The 19,714-nt window shown below is 33.3% G+C and overlaps 1 protein-coding gene across 1 annotated transcript; it reads right to left on the bottom strand.

Moving 5' to 3' along the window:
• Window positions 1–4,192: 4,192 nt before the first annotated feature.
• Window positions 4,193–7,392, bottom strand: LOC118060668 (uncharacterized). The gene is made up of 4 exons (XM_035073929.2): window positions 7,012–7,392; window positions 6,847–6,929; window positions 5,523–6,677; window positions 4,193–5,401 (listed from the first exon to the last, which is right to left on the bottom strand). The coding sequence occupies exons 1-4, from the start codon at window positions 7,244–7,246 to the stop codon at window positions 4,673–4,675; spliced, it is 2,202 nt and encodes a 733-aa protein (XP_034929820.2). The 5' UTR covers window positions 7,247–7,392; the 3' UTR covers window positions 4,193–4,672.
• Between the last annotated feature and the right edge of the window lie 12,322 nt (window positions 7,393–19,714).

Below are 19,714 nucleotides of genomic sequence, written 5' to 3'. Positions count from 1 at the left end.
GGGGACGAAAAAAAAGAAAAGGGAGGAACCCCGAAACAAAGAAAAAAAAACGAAGAGAGAGAAACCCTGTAACAGAGGAGAGAGAAACCGCCTGACCCGCCGTGAGCTAAGACGCCGCACCGCCTCCGCAGCAGCACCGCCAGCAAGCCGTCGTCTCCGCCGTGCCAGGTACGCTTCCCCCCTGCACATTTTTTTTTTTTTGTTCATATATTTCGTCCCCCTGCATGCAGAGTCGTTCTGCATGCAGGGGACGGGGGGGAAAATAATTCCCCCCCTGTGTTGTTTTTTTAATTCTTCTGGGCCAGATGGTGTCTGGCCCAGAACTATGTGGGTCGGGCCAGAGTGGTCTGGCCCGATCCGGTGGTATGGGCCAGGTCCGGCCCAGATAGAGTTTAATTAGTTTGTTGGGCCGATATCGGCCCAGTACACGATGGGCCGATATCGGCCCCAACGACTGTTGGGCTGGGTCCGGCCCCAGTTTAGTTTGGGCCGGCCCAGCCCCTTTTAATATATAAATATATTATAATTATTATTATTATTATTATTATTATTATTATTATTATTATTATTATTATTATTATTATTATTATTATTATTATTATTATATATGTGTATATATGTTATATATATAAAAAATATTTATATATATAAAAAAAATATTTCGAAAAAAAAATCTAAAAATTATTGTTGATTTTTCCGCATATTTTTATCAAAGTGGTTTAATAGTGGTTTGTATTTTTATACCGTAAAGATACAAAACCAGTGTTATAAATACCCGGTTTTCGTCAAAACATCAAAGATTTTCAAAATAAAAAATGTTTTTGCTTTCAAAAAATTTCTAAAAAGTCCCTAAAAATGTTGCTGATTTTTCCGCAATATTTTTATCAAAGCGGATTAATATTGGGTTTGTATTTTTTATACCGTAAGGATACAAGCTCAGTATTAAAATACCCGATTTTCGTCAAAGCATAAAAAAAAATATTTTCCAAAAATTGTTTTTGTTTTAAAATACGGCCTAGTCTCTCCAATATATATATATAAATATTATAACATCATATTTTCACACAATAAAAAAAATTTCAAAACAATATATGTATTAACATGCATTTTGGCTTTAATAACCAGTTTATTCAAGCCATGAGAACTAGGCCAATATTTCAAAAATTCTAAAAAAATCTTTTTGTTTTATTTTAGTATTTGGGATTACGAATTTATATGTAAAACGTATTCCTAAATATTATTAATAAAATTTTGGTATGGACATTAGAACGGTTAGGATTTTACCTGATAAGATAAAAGACCTTCTTACTGAGGAGGATTTTTCTTGAACCATAGACAGACCAACGACTAGAAGTACAATAACACTTTAGTTTTTTTTATCAGACAATAAAACAATGCAGCTTACCTTAGGTAGGGCGTATTTGGGGTGCTAATACCTTCCCTTTACGCAACCAGTCTCCGTACCCGATCTCTGAGACCAGTTAGGTTTCCTAGTGACCAAAATACTAGGTGGCGACTCCAAAGAACGAAACCAAAATAAAAAAATTCGCCAGTCGAACTCGCAAGATGTTTTATTTTTTGGGGTGCGACATAATTGATGAACCTTTTTCTCTTCTCTCTGAAAATTACATATTGGCCCTTTCTATTGTTTGTATTTCAACTTTAGTCTTTACACTTTTGATTTTTTTTTTATTTTGATCTTTTTGTAAAAATTTTATTTGTTTTTAATTTCATTATTCAATCTCAATTTACCAAATATTATATTCTCCAATTTGATTCTCATTTTTTTTATTTTTAATTTTTTTTCCTTGGTTTTTTTTTATATATAAAAGTTTTGTTGATTTTAATTTCATCATTTAATTCAAAACTGATGGTATTATGTTTTTTCGATTTGATTCTTATTATTTTGATTTCTAATTTTTTTTCTTGATTCTTTCGTAAAAGTTATTATTCTTTTTAATTTCACTCGTCAATCAATATATATATATATATATATATATATATATATTTTTTTTTTTATGTCAATTTTAATCTTTTTTTTTTAATTTTTGATCATTTAATTAAATTGATTTTTTTTACAACTCTTGAATAATGTCAGTTTTGAAGGAGAATATTTTAAAGTCATGAAAGAGGTTTTTTAATTCTCTAGTACTATTAACTTGTAATTTTCATCAAACACCACTATGATCATCATTTTATCATTAATATAACCATTGATTTATCATATCATTATACTATAACTCTCCATCACAACCATTTTACCATAATCTCATCCTAACAATCTAATACAACAACTATTATAACAATAACAACCGCCATTATTAGTATTATTATTGTCATTGTTGTCACCATGACTAACTTATTATTAAAATAATTATCATTTCATCTCTATTTTCACATCATCATTATTATAACAATTATCATCTTATGACCATCCATCATTATTATTGATAATACTAATATCCTAACACTACATTAACTATAATAATCGTTAACGCTACGATCATAATTATCAATACCACATTTATGACAAACATTGTTATTTAAAAAAAAAAACTTATTTAGTAACCTCATTCAAAAAAAGATTAATAGAAAATATTAGATATTATAAGTATTTTTTTGATATATCCAAACAACAGAAAATAACTTAATTTTTAGAAAATTAGTTTTTATAGAAAAAAAATATATGATTCGAAAAACAAACGGATTACATATATGGCAAGCATGACAATGCATTAAGTGTTCTTCCATTCTGATTATGCATGATTTAACTTGAAAAACTAGGTGGTAATATTTATGGGAAGTGGGTAGGGTTTGTTTTATATATAATTAAAGAAAAGGTTATAACTCAAAATTCTAACAGAAATTGATATCAATTAAGTTAATTCAATAATACTTACAACATGATACACTTCAAAGTATTGAATTTACTTTGTGCTTTTCTACTAAAGTGTTTCCTCCCCTATTTTTGAGAATCTGTTAAAGGGTTTCTTAATATATATATATAATACATGATCTTTTGGCTTACCCACGTTGTCTGCATTACAGTTTGGTCTCACAGCCACAGCTTTGAGGAGGCTATAAAGTTGAAGTGTACATGTGTATGTCTCGGGTCCACGCAAAACCATCTTTTCAATCAATGGCATTTTTCACTTTTCTGCACTTTTACAAGCTCAAATTTCCATGAAGAAATCCGATCCAAATCTATCCTGAAAAGTGAAAAAAGTACTTGTGTTTAAAGTTTTCGATCGATTTCGTTTCTTTTCTTGACCTGGCTTCAAAATTTCTTGTTCACAAGTGCTTTCTTTGCTTAAGGTAACTCCTGTAGCTAGAATCCCATCTGTAAAAATCAACTATAATAGGTTATAACAACAACAATCATCAATCAAGTATATACCTGACAATACATTTACAAACGTAGTTTGATTAAAAAAATTATTAGGTTTATATATTTTATATTTTTAACCACACAATTATCTTATTTTTAAAAATTTAAGTTGTTGGATAAAATTTTATTTATGAATTTTATATTAATATATCATCTCAAATCAAAATTCTCTAGATTTGAAATTTCTATAGATAAAATAAAAGTGTTGAGATTTGAATTAAAATTATTAAAGTTTTAATATATATCTTATCAAATAATTATTTTAATTAAAAAATTTAAGTTGTTAAATAAATTTATTAATACATAATAATCTTTACGTTAACTTTTTAATACGCATCACTACATGGGTACTCGAATTCATTAAACTAGTCAGTTATATATTATTAATCCGGATGATGTTGCGGTAGAATAATTTTCTTCTATATCAAAATGGAGATCACACACAGCAATTAATTATATATACGACAACAACATAAGGGCAGATTCTTCCTTGTTAATTAGTAACCTGTAAGATCAACTTTATATAATTGCTCTTTTAATTAAGTTGGCAATAAATTATATGATACGGAGTTTCTTCCATGTCGGCAACGTTTGTTTTTGGGGTTGAGGGTATAAATTATACCCATGGGAACTCAGTCAAACAAAAAAGTATGGCTGGTTTTCAATTTCAGTGGACTTATCTGAAAAAAGATAGCAAAAACAAAAGGAGGATAAAAGGCAAGTAACGATAGACTAAGAGTGAAACATCATAATCATGGACACCATGATGATCCATCTGATAATGACAATCTGAAAAATCACAGGTGAAGGTACAAAACCGTATATTACACCATTACAGGACCACTACTAAGAACCCGATCTGTTTTAAGATTAAAAAGAACATCATCAAATAAAGGAAAAGGTGATCGATATACTATACAATTTACTTACCGGGGAGAGAGAGAAAGAGAGAGAGAGAGAGAGAGAGAGAGATGGATGGAGGGAGGGAGAGAGGAACGGAATCCTCTGTCAATAGTTGCTGTCTTTTAAGAACCAATGAGATAACAAGTGTGTTGTTGTCGGATAAAAGAGTCTAAATCTCCACTTGTAGACCACAAACCTCTTTTTTACAAGTCCCAACCTTTAGTTTGGACCCCCCCTAACATATAGCATCTCATCACGTGAAGAACCCATGTGACCCTTCTGCTCTCTTGTCTCTCTACCATCACTTGAATCCATCCCCATAACTCTACTCGAATATTGTCTAATATTGTCTAACTTATGGTAATTAATCGATCCACTTCGTTATTCACCATAAAAAATCATAGCCGTTTCATGTATTAATGTGTCCATGATGTCCTTCTCCACTTCCATTACAATCCTTTCACCTTCTTCTCCGAATGCAATTTCACTTTGATCCTTCAATTGGGCCAAATCTTTGTCTATTAACCCATCAATGTCTTTGAGGTCGAGGCAATCAGCGCAAGGGAAGCTCCTAAGCTTTGTGCATAACATTTGAACCAAATGCGACCCATTCATGTGACTAATTCGATCCTGCTGACTGAACATGCCTAGCCTAGTACTACTCCAAGGTTTCATGTTGATGTCTGGACGCAAAATGTCGACCAAAATTTCATCAACAAGATTGAACAACAATTTTCGATTGCTTCGACGGTTTAAGGTGCGATTATTCTCACAAGTACTGGTAACATAGCTAGGAGTGGTAAGATGTTCGAGGTAGTAAAAAGTTGAAGGGTTTAGAGGATGAGAAGGAGAAAACCACCTGGTAAAAGACACCGGGGTATCTTTGTCTACACCTGTACGTTTTAGTATTCTAGTAATGTACTCATATTCTTCTCCTGATGCTCCATCTCCGGTAGGGATAATATTGGTGGCGACACCGTTATTGCACCTATCCTCATTGTTATTTTCTCGGGAATCGAGCCTACGCGTCGCTTGTTGTTGTTTGTACGACTGGCTCGAACAACTAGATAACTGTGAGCTCCATTTCGATTCTTGAGCAACATTTGATACCTATGTTTATAACATAACACATGCAAGAAAAGTAATCTAATTATTTCCTTGAAAAAAAAGCAAAATGTGTATATTATAACTAAAATTTTGAAAAAGGAACGGGAAAGTAGTCATGTAGCACCTGTTTTTGAGGGATTTTTGTCGCTGGAGGAGTAGGGTCTTTCTTGACAGGAAGGAGAGTTGGGAGACAGATGTTGAGTTCATTTGATAATGGGGTTTTCTTGCATTTCTTGTCAGGAATATTGGTTCTTGTAACTGATTTTGAAAGTACAAATGGATCTTCCTTGTTGGTTCTGATAATATCTGATGATTTTAGAGGTTTCTTGATGAGTCTTGATGGTGGTGGATCAAATTTTTCTTCAGTCCCTTTCTTGCAATTCTTGGAAGGTCTCTGCTGATGTTGATGGTGGCATTGATCCTGCAGGAGGACCTGAGGCAAATCTGGCTTTGTTGAAGGTTTGGTCTTTTGAGACAGAAGTAGTGATGGTTTTTGAGAATGAGAATTATTATTGTGGTCCTTGCAAGGTAGAGTTGTGATTGGCTTGTTTTTGGGTTCCAAGAATTTGAGTCTTGGAGAGCAAGAAGTTGTGGTCACAAAATGGTTTCCTGGACTATTACCTGTAACATCAACAATTTTTGTGCTACTTGGAGCTTTGGAGAGAATTTTCTTGGACTTGTATTGACTAATAAGCTCAAGCTCTTGATCTCTTCTTCTTGTTTGCTCTCTATTTCTTACCGTGTTTGTAATATCCAAGCCGACTTTCCTGCTCACACTTTCTTTAACTTGCTTCACAATTTGCCTTGCATAGTGGCCTGGACTGCTGTTCTCTTCTTCAACTTTGAGCTCTATTCTTTTCAAAGATGAGAGACGAGAGAGCAACAAGTCTTCACTTACATTTTCTTTGTTGATTTGGAGTGACAAACGGTGCTCTACATCTGATCTTCTAGCTGACGATATTCTTGGTGTCTCAGGCAAAGAACGAGTGCCTGAAAAATCATGTTCCAAACAACTTCGAGGGCTACTTGTTTTGCTATGGAGAGGACGTGGTTGTTGAGGTCTGCAATGTTGGTAATGAAAATGGGATTTTGGTGGAAGGTTTGGTGTGCCAAGAGTTGATGAAGAAGAATGGCTTGGCGAGTTGGTAAGATGATCAGGTAGAAGATCAAGCCCCATAAGTCTAGCTACCAAATTTGGTGTCTTGGTTCCTGGAGAAGAGCTGATCTCTGATGAAGACGAATCATTTGGAACTCCTTTTGTTTTAATTTGAATAACAATCTGGATTTTTCAAAAAGAAAATCACAATCGATATCATCATTATTATAATCATTACTGAATAAAAAATCTTAGGAAAAGAAAAGGGTGATAAAGCTCCCAAGGAAAGAGTTTTTGAAAAACAAAATTCTAGGTGGCTAGCTAGCTAGCTAGATAACATAATAAAACTTACAGGGATATTGAGATTTCCGTCTTTTGACGACAGCAATGGAGGCTCCTCTTCCAATTCCAAGCTATTCCTTGGTGCTTCAGCACCTAAGTCAAACAAAATTACATTACTCAAAGTTTCTCCAAAAAACAAGAAAAGAGAAAGAGAAATGGTAAAAGAGCTACGTACCTTTTGGGATTGGATGATCCTGCGGAGGAAGTAAAGACTTGGGCTGAAGAACGTTAGAAGACTGTTGTTGAAACTGATTTAAAGCAAATAACTGAAACACAGCACACATACAACCAGTAGATAAATTAGCAGTATCTTTCTCTCCCTCTCTCCCACCTTCACGGCCACCACCACTACCACCGCCACCTTTCTTCAAGGTTTTACCACCACCCCAATAATACCATTCCTTTCCCATGTCTAGTAAGAGTTTCTCTTTTGCTTTGAATGTACACAAGAAACAAAGATATGGGTTGGTCTAAAAAACAAGAAGATGAGGGTGATGATGATAAGAAGTAGTAGTAGGAGTAGGAGTTTTAGATTACAGAGATCGAGAGAGAGAGACAGAGAGAGAGATAGGAGCTTGAAATGTTTATAGTTGGCAGATTGAACTTTAAAGAAGCGGAAAAAGCGGATCCATGAAGCATATAAAAATCAAGTCTAAAAACAACTTTTGATTTTGTTTTAATTGTATTTATTTAGTGATCCCTCGACTTTATACATTGTCTTACTATGGTCCTGCTTCTTTTTCTACTTCTTGATCCTTAAGAAATAAATCATAGTTATTCAACCCGTCGGGTTAGCTTAGGAAGCCCTTTACCAGGATCTAAATCAGGACAAGATTTGTTTTGATTGAAATCGAGGCATGCTTTAATTTGAACTGAAAAAAACATTAATTATGTCAAATTAATTATTTGATTTATGATTTGGTTAACTCCACTAAACTTAATTTAAATTTAGTTAATGATTGTCGGATGAGTTAATTTGACAATGTTCTTTTTATATATAAAAAAATATTAACTTAAGTTGTTTTAATGATTCATAATTTTTTTTTCTGAGTCAAATTTTGTGCATATTTGACATCTATGATAAAAATTGTAGTTTTTTGGTAATAAAAATATTTTCTTCTTCTTTTGTTTTTTCAACAAGCAGATGTTTTTTTTTTATCATATTTTTAATATTGGTTATATATATATATATATATATATAAACATATTATGAAGGTATTCTTTTGGCCTTCATTTTTTATGTAACGTCGTATTTCTAATCCTTTTCTTTTTAGAAAATCTACCGATCGAAGTATCAAAGGCGAACGGCCGGCTCCCAGGCCAGGACATGTCTCGCAGCATGCTTGGCGTACCCGAAGGGTAGAGACCAGGTGAGCCTAAGTGAGTCTAAAGACTCCTCCCGAACCCTTTCTTGTGAGCTACTGCTGTAAAATCCAGATTGGCAAGGACCCAACCAACCTGAGACTTGAATAGAGTCAAGTTAAAGAAAGAAAAAACCCGAGTAATCTAATCAAGAATCTAAATTGACCCATGATTTAGGTGAATTTGATGACTTTTTAAATTTATTTTTTATAAAATAATATTGTTTTAACCTATTTATTTTAAAAAATTAAGGGTTAACTTTAATTGATCATCTCGATCCTTGTCCGAGCTTTGTCACATGTTGACCTTTTGGTTGGGTTATATAACTTTGCTCTTCGCACCAAAACAAATGAAAAAAATAACATTGTTGATAATAAAAGGGACCATACTTTCAACAATTGTGAAATGCAAGGCACATAACTTTGCTCTTAGCACCGAACATGATGAATTGTATGACAACCCATTTCTATTTGAATTTTGATTGAGGAATTAAAATGGCAACAAAATAGAGTTTTTTTTTTTTTTACACAATAAATGTTTTTAGTAAAGTAACACAATTGAAAAAATAATTAGAAAACTAGCACACTTTAACGAGTCGCGGATAACATTTACAACTCATTTTTCACAAATATCATTTGCGACATGTGAATTGTAGATGACATCTACGACTTGTTTTAAATTAGAGTATAGAGTTGACGCAGTTTTCAAGTAATTCTTAGAGAACTACACAAGTATCACAAGCAGATGATCTATCTAAGTTAGGTGGTAATGCTAATAGACAAGTGTCGATGCTGGAAATTGTTAATATGAAACCTTAGTTAGGTATGATATCTATTCTATATTGTTATGGAAAATTAGAACCGAGTGATGATGAAGATGAGTGTTACATTGATAGAGTTGTGGTTGATAAGGAAGATGGAGATGATGATTTAGTTAAGCCTGCTAATCAATACATGACACCTCTTGCTCCTGAATTTAAGGTTGTTAGTGTGGATGATCAATATAGATACAATAATTGAGCTGATAGTCGTAAGCATTCGAGCATATTAGTTGATGAATTGGAGGTTAGGAAAATATTTAAAGGTAAGTTTGAATGTGTTAATACAGTAAAATGATGACATATAAAGAATTCTTTACAATACAAAATTCATTGTTTAACAAAGTTCTATGTTCAATTGTAGTGTGTTCATAAACCAGTTTGTAGATAGTATTTGCATGTGAGGTATCGCCAAATATCTTATTCATGGAAATTTCTAAATTATAAAGGCTACACACATGTCAAAATCCTCTTGTTCTGCAGCATTATTATCATATCGACTCAAATTTAATTGCCGAGGTAATTTTGATAATTGTGAAAAGAAAGTTAAGTGCGAAACAATTCATGATGCTATGAAGAAGAATTATGGGCATAAATTCTCTTATTAAAAAGTGTGGATGGCCAAACAAAAAATATTAGAGAGATTATTTAATATACATAAATAGTCATTTTAAAATTTACCTAGAACTTGATAATAGTCTTTGAACCGTGTTAAATTCCTAATTATTTTTTTATTTGTGCTATTCTACTAATTAAATTTTTTTTTTTGTTAAATATGCTAACTTATCAAAATACTCAACAAAATGGTGTGTTTATGGGTTTTGAAGATTGTGCGTGTATATATTTATATATCATAATGTTTTTTTCTTTCTTTGTTTTTCTTTTTTTGGTAATAATGTTTCATAATATTTATTTTCTTTCTTGTTTCTCTCTTTTTATCTCAACACACTCACTCCGAAGTTTACAGGGTCATCTCTACTCTCTGCCCCCCCTCTCAGTTTCATTGGGAATAGAGATTTGTTAACACATGCAAGAAGATGACGATATGGCCACGCACCTCTCTCTCTCTCTCTCTCTCTCTCTCTCTCTCTGGGTATCTCTGGGCAGCTCTGTTAACAATTTGATTCCCATTACAGCACCCCCACCTGATGTTTTAAATATACTCCATGGAAGGTGGTTGACTGGGGATCCGCAAAATTACCCTTCAGTTTGAAACTATGACGTTTTATCTTATTATTAATTATTTATTTTATTAAAAATAATTATTTATTCATTTTCATTTTATATATAATTTTAACACTTCTATTAAATATTCTTAAAATTTTATATTTTAACGGCTTTTTTTTTCCCTGTATTTTTAACATTCTTTTCATTAAAAATTAACCTTTAACGTTTAACCTGAACAAAATACAACTTAAAATTAATTATATTTCCTTGCATTTATTCATCTAATGAAAAATGAATAAATCATAAGCAACAATGAAAATTAACATGTTTGATAACAATGATCTATTCAATAATCATATATAAAAGTCACAAAAAAAACTGTAAATAAATTATAAAAGATTAATATTTATAATTAATGGATGATGTTACAGAAAAATAGAGAAAAGAAACCGATTGTACTTATTGCAAAATAAATAAACTAATCCCTTGAATGTCTCTAATAAATCAATCCCAAGATCTGTCTCAATGATTTTTGTGTGGAAAGTCAAGACTTCGATACTTGTAATTGCACTTGTTTGGTGTGAAAAAGCTCTCCAAATATGTTCACGCCAATTAATTTGCGAGTATTCTTATCAATTTCAGTGATGTTAGTTTTCGAGATTAAACGAAATTGCAAGTGGCACACAACTCTCTTATCCGACTAGTTGCTCACTTATTGTTATTATTATTATTATTATTATTATTATTATATATTTGACAAATTTCAACTATTGTTTGAGTTGAAGATCTAGAGAAAACTTGTAGTAAAATGTAAAAGAACAAAACCATATCTTTGTTTTGACAAAAAAAAAATAAAAAAAAAAATCAACTAATTAATAACTAAATTTTTACTAGAACAGGTCCAGGTCAATCGGGTCATCAAATTAATCTAAATTTTTAATTGAATTAATTATACTTTTTTATTTTTATTTTTATTTTTTTAACATGAACTAGTTTAGATCTATAATTAGCCGGGTTTCAAGTTAATTATCCATTTCAGTTTGGGTTTTAAAACAATAGTAAATATATGTCTATAAATTTATAATGTATTAACATAGTTTTTAAGTTTTCTTTTATAAAGTTCAAATTCAATAACTATTGAGAGAGCAAATCATTATCAAAGACCATTATTAACAAGTTGATAATATCAATAAACTATAACGCATTAAAATAATTCTCAATTTGATAGCAATTAACAAGTTTGGCCCATCATGTGGATTGGAAGGCTAGTTCTTGGATTGACTAATCCTGGATGGGTCAACTCTATTGCTTCCTTAACAATTTTAATGACCAGAAATTAATTAATTGTGCTTTGAGAGTGGAACAGCATGAATTTGGGATCAAACATTATTCCTACCACTTATTTTAGTATCTACAACTTGTCGCCCCCAAAAAAAAAATCCTGGGCGTGCGGCATCGGCTGGCGATTATTCATCCTGTTTTGCTGATTTGGTTCGTTGGAGTCGCCACCTAGTAATTCATTGAGGGCTACTAGGAAACCTGATGTATTGGTCTTGTCAGAGATCGCGGGTAAGGGACTGGTTGTGGTTAGGGAAGGTATTAGCACCCCTAACACACCCTACCTGAGGTAAGCTGCTTTGTGGACTTGATGTGTTAAAGAAGTTTTAAAAATTCTGTTCTTTCATCGAATTTCAGAAAATACAACTTACATGTAAGTTCATGATTCTTTATCCGTGATTAAATCAGAATATTAAATTCTTCTTTATTCTTGCAATTTTATCATAAAAAAAAATTCATAAACAAAAATACACACCACATTCAATTTCAAGCTTCGTGGGCTGGGCTTGTATTGGTCCAGCCACAAGGCTGGACTCAGCCCAGCCGCATGGGCTGGGCTGATGTTCCAACCCAAAATGCAACAGGACTGGACTCAGCCCAGCCGCATGGGCTGGGCTGATGTTCCGGCCCAGAGTGAAAAGGGGCTGGACTCAGCCCAGCCGCATGGGCTAGGCTGGTGTTCCAGCCCTCTGGTAGCAGGGCTGGACTCAGCCTAGCCGCATGGGCTGGGCTGATGTTCCGGCCCAAAACGCAACAAGGCTAGACTCAGCCCAGCCGCATGGGCTGGGCTGATGTTCCAGCCCGCCCAAAACAAAAAAAACATTTAAATTCCTTTTTTATTATTATTCAATAACATGCATAAAAAAAATACAAACACACACAAACATTCTTTTTTTTATTATTATTATTTATCACTTCCTCTTTTCTTTTTCTTTTCTTTTCTTTTCTTACATCCACATTTACATAAAATACAAACTATATAAAAAAAACTCAAAATTACACAAATATTACATTAAACAATTACTATTACAAAAAATTAACCCCAAAACCGACTGAAATTACAGGGATAGCCTTCTGCCGCCGGAACAGTGTTCAGCTTGATTTCTGGGAGCAGCAACAGTGGCGGCGCGTGGATCTCACGCGCCGCCAAAAAATCCAACAGCAGGGGGTTCTGGATCGCCTTCTTCCCCTCTTCAATCTCCTGCTGCCCTTGAGAAAACTCACCACCTGCAAATCCAAGAAACGCAAATGGCAGTTGATTTTAATTAAATTTTTTAGATCCGCTTCTCTTCTCCTTCAAATCTGCTTCGGATTTTGCTTCTTCTTGTCCGGTCTGTTCTTGTTTCTTCTTCTTCTCCGATGGCAGATCAGTCGTGGAGGAGGAGAGTGGCTGATCGTCGGTTGGCTTCTGTGGGCGCCGTGTCTGGGCTGCTATGGGAGGCGATGAGATCTGCTGCCGGCCGGTTGTTGTGGAAGAGATCGAAGGGGAAAACTGACACCGTTGATGGGGAAGGAGCCGCTGCTGCTGGCCGGAGAAGGAAACCGTGGGTCTGAGGCGATGGGAACAGCCCTGCCCGTTCCCTGGTCGGTGGAGAGGAGCTGGGTCCGTCGGCTGTGAGCAGAAGCTGCCGCTGCTGGAGGAAGAAGGTAGACCGCTGGAGGGCAGATCCTCCGGGGGGAAGAAGAAAAACAAAATCAGAGGCAGGGGATCGTCCGGGCAGTGAGGTTCGGTGAGAAAAAGGGAAAAAATTTGATGAGAGGCTGTTGTCTTGGTGATCGGCTGGGGAGAGATTGAAGAAGAGAAAAACAAATGAGTGGCTGTTTGGGGGGAGGGGCTGTTTGGTTTCCTGGCGCCAAGTTCTTGGCTGGCCGGAAGAGAAAAAAAATCAGCTCCTTCGGGGCTAGAGGCGGCGGCTGTTTGGCAGGTTTAAGGAAGAAGAAAAAAATCAAAAGGTGGGGGACATCCGTGGGTCTCTGCCCACTGCCCTCGGGTCTTCAAAAAATTCACCAATCCTCCTCCCTCTCTGACATCGCTGGGGATGAGAAGAAATAGGGGCTCTCCTCATCAGGAGGGGCCTCCATGTCGGCTGGAAACAAGGAAAAGAAGACCATGGGTGGGGGGCTAAGTCCCTAATTTTCAGCTAAAAGAGAGGGATTAAATGGTATTGGGCCAGGGGGAGCAGCTGCTTTCGGGTGAAGAGAAAAAAAAGTTCTTAGGTTGCCTCCCTTTCCAATATTCAAAACTCCCTGCAAAAATATTATTTGGGTCTCAAAATTGGTCTCTTAACTTTTTTTTTTTTTTCTTTTTTTTTTTTTTGTAAAATTTGATTTTTCTTGTTTTTTTGTATTTTTTTGAAAACGAGCAATATCAACATCGACTCGATGAGGAAAATCAATGATTTTAAAAATGACGCGTGAAAAGTCGAACGCGTTCCAAAAACCTTTGAAAATTTAAATTCTTTTTTTTTTTTAGACGACGTTGAAAATGCTAAAAATGATGCAAATATATTAAAAACATATTTTTTTGGATTTTTGTTGTTTTTTTTGCTATTTTTGGATTTTTATAAAAAAGGTGGGTCAAAATTGAGTTACAACACAACTCATTACAACCTTCGAAAGTTCTGCAAGGCTAGTTGCATATATTATCCTTGTACTTTGGCAAAAAAAAAAAAAAAAATTTGCAGCTCATCATGTTGCGACATAGTCATGTGTTACGCAGTACTCTGAACCAGAAAGTCAGGAATCATTTTGCACATTTTAGTGTGTAAACCAATACAATTAGGTCCAACAAAGTACAAAACATTCTTCACTAAAAGTTAAGTAGTTTTAGAGAAAAACTTGAGTCGTAAAGATTCCAAAAGAAAAAAAAAATTACAAATGATATGATCAAAATGTTCATATATACGATTATATATATATATATATATATATATATATATATTTTAAAAAAAGTGCTTTCGAATTGCTGGGGACCGAAATTGATACACATTTGCCCATCATGTGGATTGGAAGGCTAGTTCTTGGACAGATTGGCGTCCATGTCCTTGATCAGGGGCCTCTCTCTATATAGGAACTGTGAACTGTTCAATAAAAAAGCTACCTCACCGAGGTGAGGTCTTATCAGTGTGTAGCTTACAGACCCTCGATGCAAAGGGCTATATATGTAGGACCACAGAATTATGCCTTCAAATTATTTCTGTTCTTGCTTTGATGTGTTACGACTCACCAGCTTGTTATGATCATACATGTCCTCGCTACGGAAATCGATTACAATATGTCCTTTTATTTTGAATTAGTGGTGAGAAAGAGTTAATGAAACAAGAGATTTCTCTTCTTACAAAAAATTCCAACTAATTATTTTTTTTGGTTTTAGATTAGTGCCTACAAGACATTTTTCCCATTTTGTTTCTTAGTTAATTATTTCAAGATTTGTTGAGCTGCGATTATGAATTTGTTTTTAATTTCACCGAACATTTACGAAAAGAAGAAGAAGCTATGATAACTCAAATTCATTTGAATTATTATTCTCTTCCCTCCAAGAACCCTAGTTGAGAAAATTAAAAGGAAAGAAGTTTAAATTTGATTAACATACCGTTATTTTGAATTTTAGATGTTTAATTTATAATCATCACATCATTCACAAATCCCATAATTAAAAAAAAAAAAACTTGTAATTAAATTGGCCCATACCAATGATAATTGACAGAAAGATGGACAGAAAACAAGAGTTAAACCCTATGTGTAATTAATCCAAGGACTAATGAACCTCATCACCAACCAAAACAAAATTCACAAGCATATAGAGATTTATTTTCACTTGCAGCCGTAGCATGATGTATCCATAATAGGAAAATATTACTCATTGTTGCTGATGAGTTCTTGAAAACTTCATATATCTACCCTCTTCGAAGCTTAAGTTGGTAGATTTTCACTGGTGTGAAATTAATACTGGACAACATAACCAAATGATGAACACTGAGATTTGCTACCACAAATGAATGCATGAGTCATGATATCTAAGCAGTAACACATGCTAGTTTAGTGCTTCACCAAGAAAAAAAAGAAAGAATTATAGCAGTACTGTGACTGTGAGGACCAGAAGCTGAAGCTGAATTAATTAGGATTATATTTATATTCAAATATGCATTTACTTTACTTCATTTATGTGACAGAAAGTGATTAATATTGGTAGGTAAGCGATCTCTGTTGGATTGGTGTGGTGGATTCCTGACCTCTTGCAGACATACGTGTTTAGAGGGAGGAATTAATCTACCAGCATAAATTTTGAATGGAAACTGAAAGCAAAGTATGGTGACCCTGTGAGTTCTTGACCCACCATTTATTGTCTACATAATTCCAGTACAGCTCTGCACATTTTTCTGCCTTGTTCATTGTTGTTTGGCTTCATCTAGTAACTGACAAAAAATACCCGAGTCTTGAAGTTAATTACTAGGTCAACTTGTGAGTCACCAGCCCACCTGTTTTTATTAAAATTACAATGTGTAATGTCTTAGAAATCTAGGTCCAAAATATCTTCAAATAAAATAAAAATAATATACAACACATAAACTATCAAATATAAGAACAAATGGAGTATATGGTATGTAAGATTGAGTTGTAATGTTTTAGAAATCTAGGTCCACTACCGGACTAGCTTGTAATATAGTTTTTTTATGTTGTTTGATTCATTTATAATATCTGTATTATTTAATTTTGATGGGTTGAATGGGATTAGATAATATAAATTTAAACGTGTATTAGTTTTTTTAAACATTCCTTGGGGGGGATAGCAAAGGGACAATTTCCTTTTCAGCTTGTAATTATTCACGGGTCCAGTTTTATGGATAGCTTCGAAATGATCTCATTTTCCAACAGAAGACACCTGATTATGACTCAATTTTTTTTCTTATTATCACCCGTCTATGTCTTTGGCTAAAAGCTATCCATTCAGATTTTCCATACTCCCTTTCAGATCTGATCAGATCGGCAGATGGCTTGCTTCGGTGGTCCAATGCTCACTCTTTCAGGATTAAAAATATATGGTCTCCTCCTATGATTAATAGGCTCAAATGGAATGTGGACGGCTCTTCTCTTGGTAAGCCAGGCCCCTCTGGAATAGGTGGTGTGCTGCGAAATCATCATGGCCATGTGCTCGGTATGTTCTCTATTCCAGTTGGTATTTTAGACTCTAATATTGCTGAGTTAAGGGCTATTGTGAAAGCCATTGATCTATCAGCATCTAATTGTCATTTACACCATCAACACCTCATCATCGAATCTGACTCTGTCAATGCTATTCGCTGGATGAATAATCCTCTCAGTCGTCACTGGAAGCATCATAATTTGTTCTCCTATGTTAATAGACTGAAAGCATATTTTGTTTCAATCACCTTCTCTCATATCTTTCGTGAAAGTAATTGCATGGCAGATGGTTTGGCTAAGCAAGGAGTGCGGAGATCAAGTGAATTTGTTGCCTGGCTTTGAATCCACCATTTTTCTATGGGCTTGCTATTGTTTCTTCTCCCATTATGTCTTTGAGTATTTTCTGTTTTGTTTTGTTGAGGAATGTTTAGTTTCAGCTCATTTGGATGGATTTTGTATGGTTTTCTTTGCTTTGGTTTATCTTAAGTTGCGCTTTATCCTTAATATGACTTTATGCCATATTAAGATATTGCGTAGCTTTTGTTCTATTCCCGTCAGACTTTGACGCTTATATAATATACACATCTTTCAAAAAAAAAGAGAAGGGCTTTGTTGCCTCATCAAAACAAGGAATGTGAAACCGGCCTTTATTTTGGGAGGTTAGTACATACGTTAGTTTTGAAACATAAAGAACAATTTAGGACTTTTGGCTTCTAATCATTTAATCAATTTACACAGAGCAGAATAATTCAGTAACTTTTTCATTAGGGCAGGACAGGTTTGGTGTAAACAGGTGTAAGTTTAAATGCCAAATCAGAAATTGCTTGCTTTATTGTACATGAAATTGAAATTCCACGCACCTTGCACTGTTTCTTGACCAGCAAAGATCATAGAATTATGCAAAATGTCCATGCATGCTGCTTAAATCGTTTGATTTGAAGTTCACCAGCAGCATTGGATTAACCCCATGATTATGCTTAACAATTTATAGGGAATGGCATTTCGAAAGTTTGAATTTGAAACAGTATGAGTTCTTGTTGAATTTGAAACAGTATGAAGAACAAAAACAGTATGGCAGATTTACAGATTATGACACCATGTATATAAAGACGAATGGATCAATCAAGTCTGGTGTTGTACAAACATATGCAAGTAATGTCAATAACATCCATGGCAGAAGCAGATACGGACATTGATGATATCATGCACAGTGAACACTTCCACAAGACCAGTTAGGTCACAGTTCCAGACAAAGCCTAAGTTAAAAGACATTGATGCATGCCCGTTGGTTTGTGCGGTGGTGCCCCGTACCCCGCATGAACAAACAAAGCACAAAAGTTAAAGAAGACCTTGCCTTATTCTCTGTGGAAACATGGCATTATTTTTGCAACAGTAACATTTACGAGATTCAGAGTAATAGATGTTTATCCTAACTCGATTTTCAGTGATTACAAGAAACTCAAAACTTTAGAAGTTGTTCACGCTCTTACATTTTACCATTGTTTAATTTATTTATTTTCATTTTAATTCTTAAATTTTTTTTTGAATGATTTCATCCTCTTATGAACAAATTGAATGATAATTACTTCAAATTTATTGAGGAATTGCAAGACTAAAAGAAAGATGATCAAAGTGAAAAAAAACATAGAAAATAAATGATGATTTAAAATTAGATCAAAAAATTTACTATGACATTTCAAATTATAAACTTTTGTTCCCATATTTCTCAAAAATTCAATTTTAATTCAAAACTTTATTTTCTTTATTTTTTTACTCCTAGTTTGAGGGAAGAGAACGCAAGTCCCAATATTTGATACCAATTTCCACCACTAAAAATATTGATTTTAGTGTTAATGAGTTCTATTAAATGAGAAAATTTTATTCTAGGTTTTCTTTACCCTTCAATTTGTTTGAGATAATAGATTTGATCTCAAAAAGGTTTTTGATTTTTGGTTGATTTTAGATTTTTAAGTGAATTTTTGAGATGTTCGAGGTCATATATGAGTTTATCAAAGTATTTATAATATTTTTATGATATTTTGTTCAAAAATAAGTTTCTAAGTTAAAAAAAAAAAATCAACCTCAATTTCTCAACTACCACTATAACCAAATCTAGGGGAAAACAATTCATGGGTCCTTTATGTTTTAAAAAACTTTTGGGTTGGATGACATCCCATCCACCCCATTACTAGGAAAAAAATTAGGACAAGCACACGGCCTTGGGTTGCCAAGCTCAATAGTGTCTAACCTCTATTTTTATATAGTTTTTTTTAATTGATATTTTTTTTTAACTTGTTTTTTTTAAATAAATTTTTATTTTATATTTAATTTAATATCCATTCCTTCTAATTTTTTTAGATTTTTATTTAACCTTTTTAAATAATGATTATTTTTTAAATTTTTTAAGAGATTATTTTATTTCATCAATATTTTTTATTTTATATAAATAAAATATAGTTATTCTTGCATAATATTTTTTTTCCCTTTGATTTTATTCCATCAATTTCCTATATGTATCTATTTTTATTATCACTTTACTAAATAAAAAATCAATTTTAATAAATAAATTCATTAAACATAACTAGATAAATAATTTATATTGCGAGATTAAATATTTTTATTTAAATTCATCTCTTTATTTTTCCATTTTTATCTTTAGTTAATGACTTATTTATTTATCTATTGACACTCAATTTATTTAATTAAATCCTTGCATAACCTTTTCAATTTATATTTAGAATTTTTTTAATGTCTATTCATTTCCCATGATTGAAATTAATGATTTTTAATAGGTTTTTGGACAAAGTTATTAAACCTAACCCAACTCATGACTTCGATCATAAGTTGGGTAGGTTAACCTATGTTAACCTAAATTAACTTAAAATGATGTTGTTTCAAGTTTTTTTAAAAATGTTAAAACAATGCAACAATGCTTTTAAAAAAAAGAAAATCAAACCATGTCGACTGAATTGTTGGTGACCTGATTACCATCTAGTTTAATTTAAAATCCATGTCATATATCAAATTTAATAACACTGGTTTTGGATTGTCT

Source organism: Populus alba, chromosome 12, assembly GCF_005239225.2.
Source record: "Populus alba chromosome 12, ASM523922v2, whole genome shotgun sequence".
Taxonomy (NCBI): Eukaryota; Viridiplantae; Streptophyta; class Magnoliopsida; order Malpighiales; family Salicaceae; genus Populus; species Populus alba.
The sequence above is the reverse complement of the archived record's forward strand: the minus strand, read 5'-3'. Positions and strand labels throughout refer to the sequence as shown.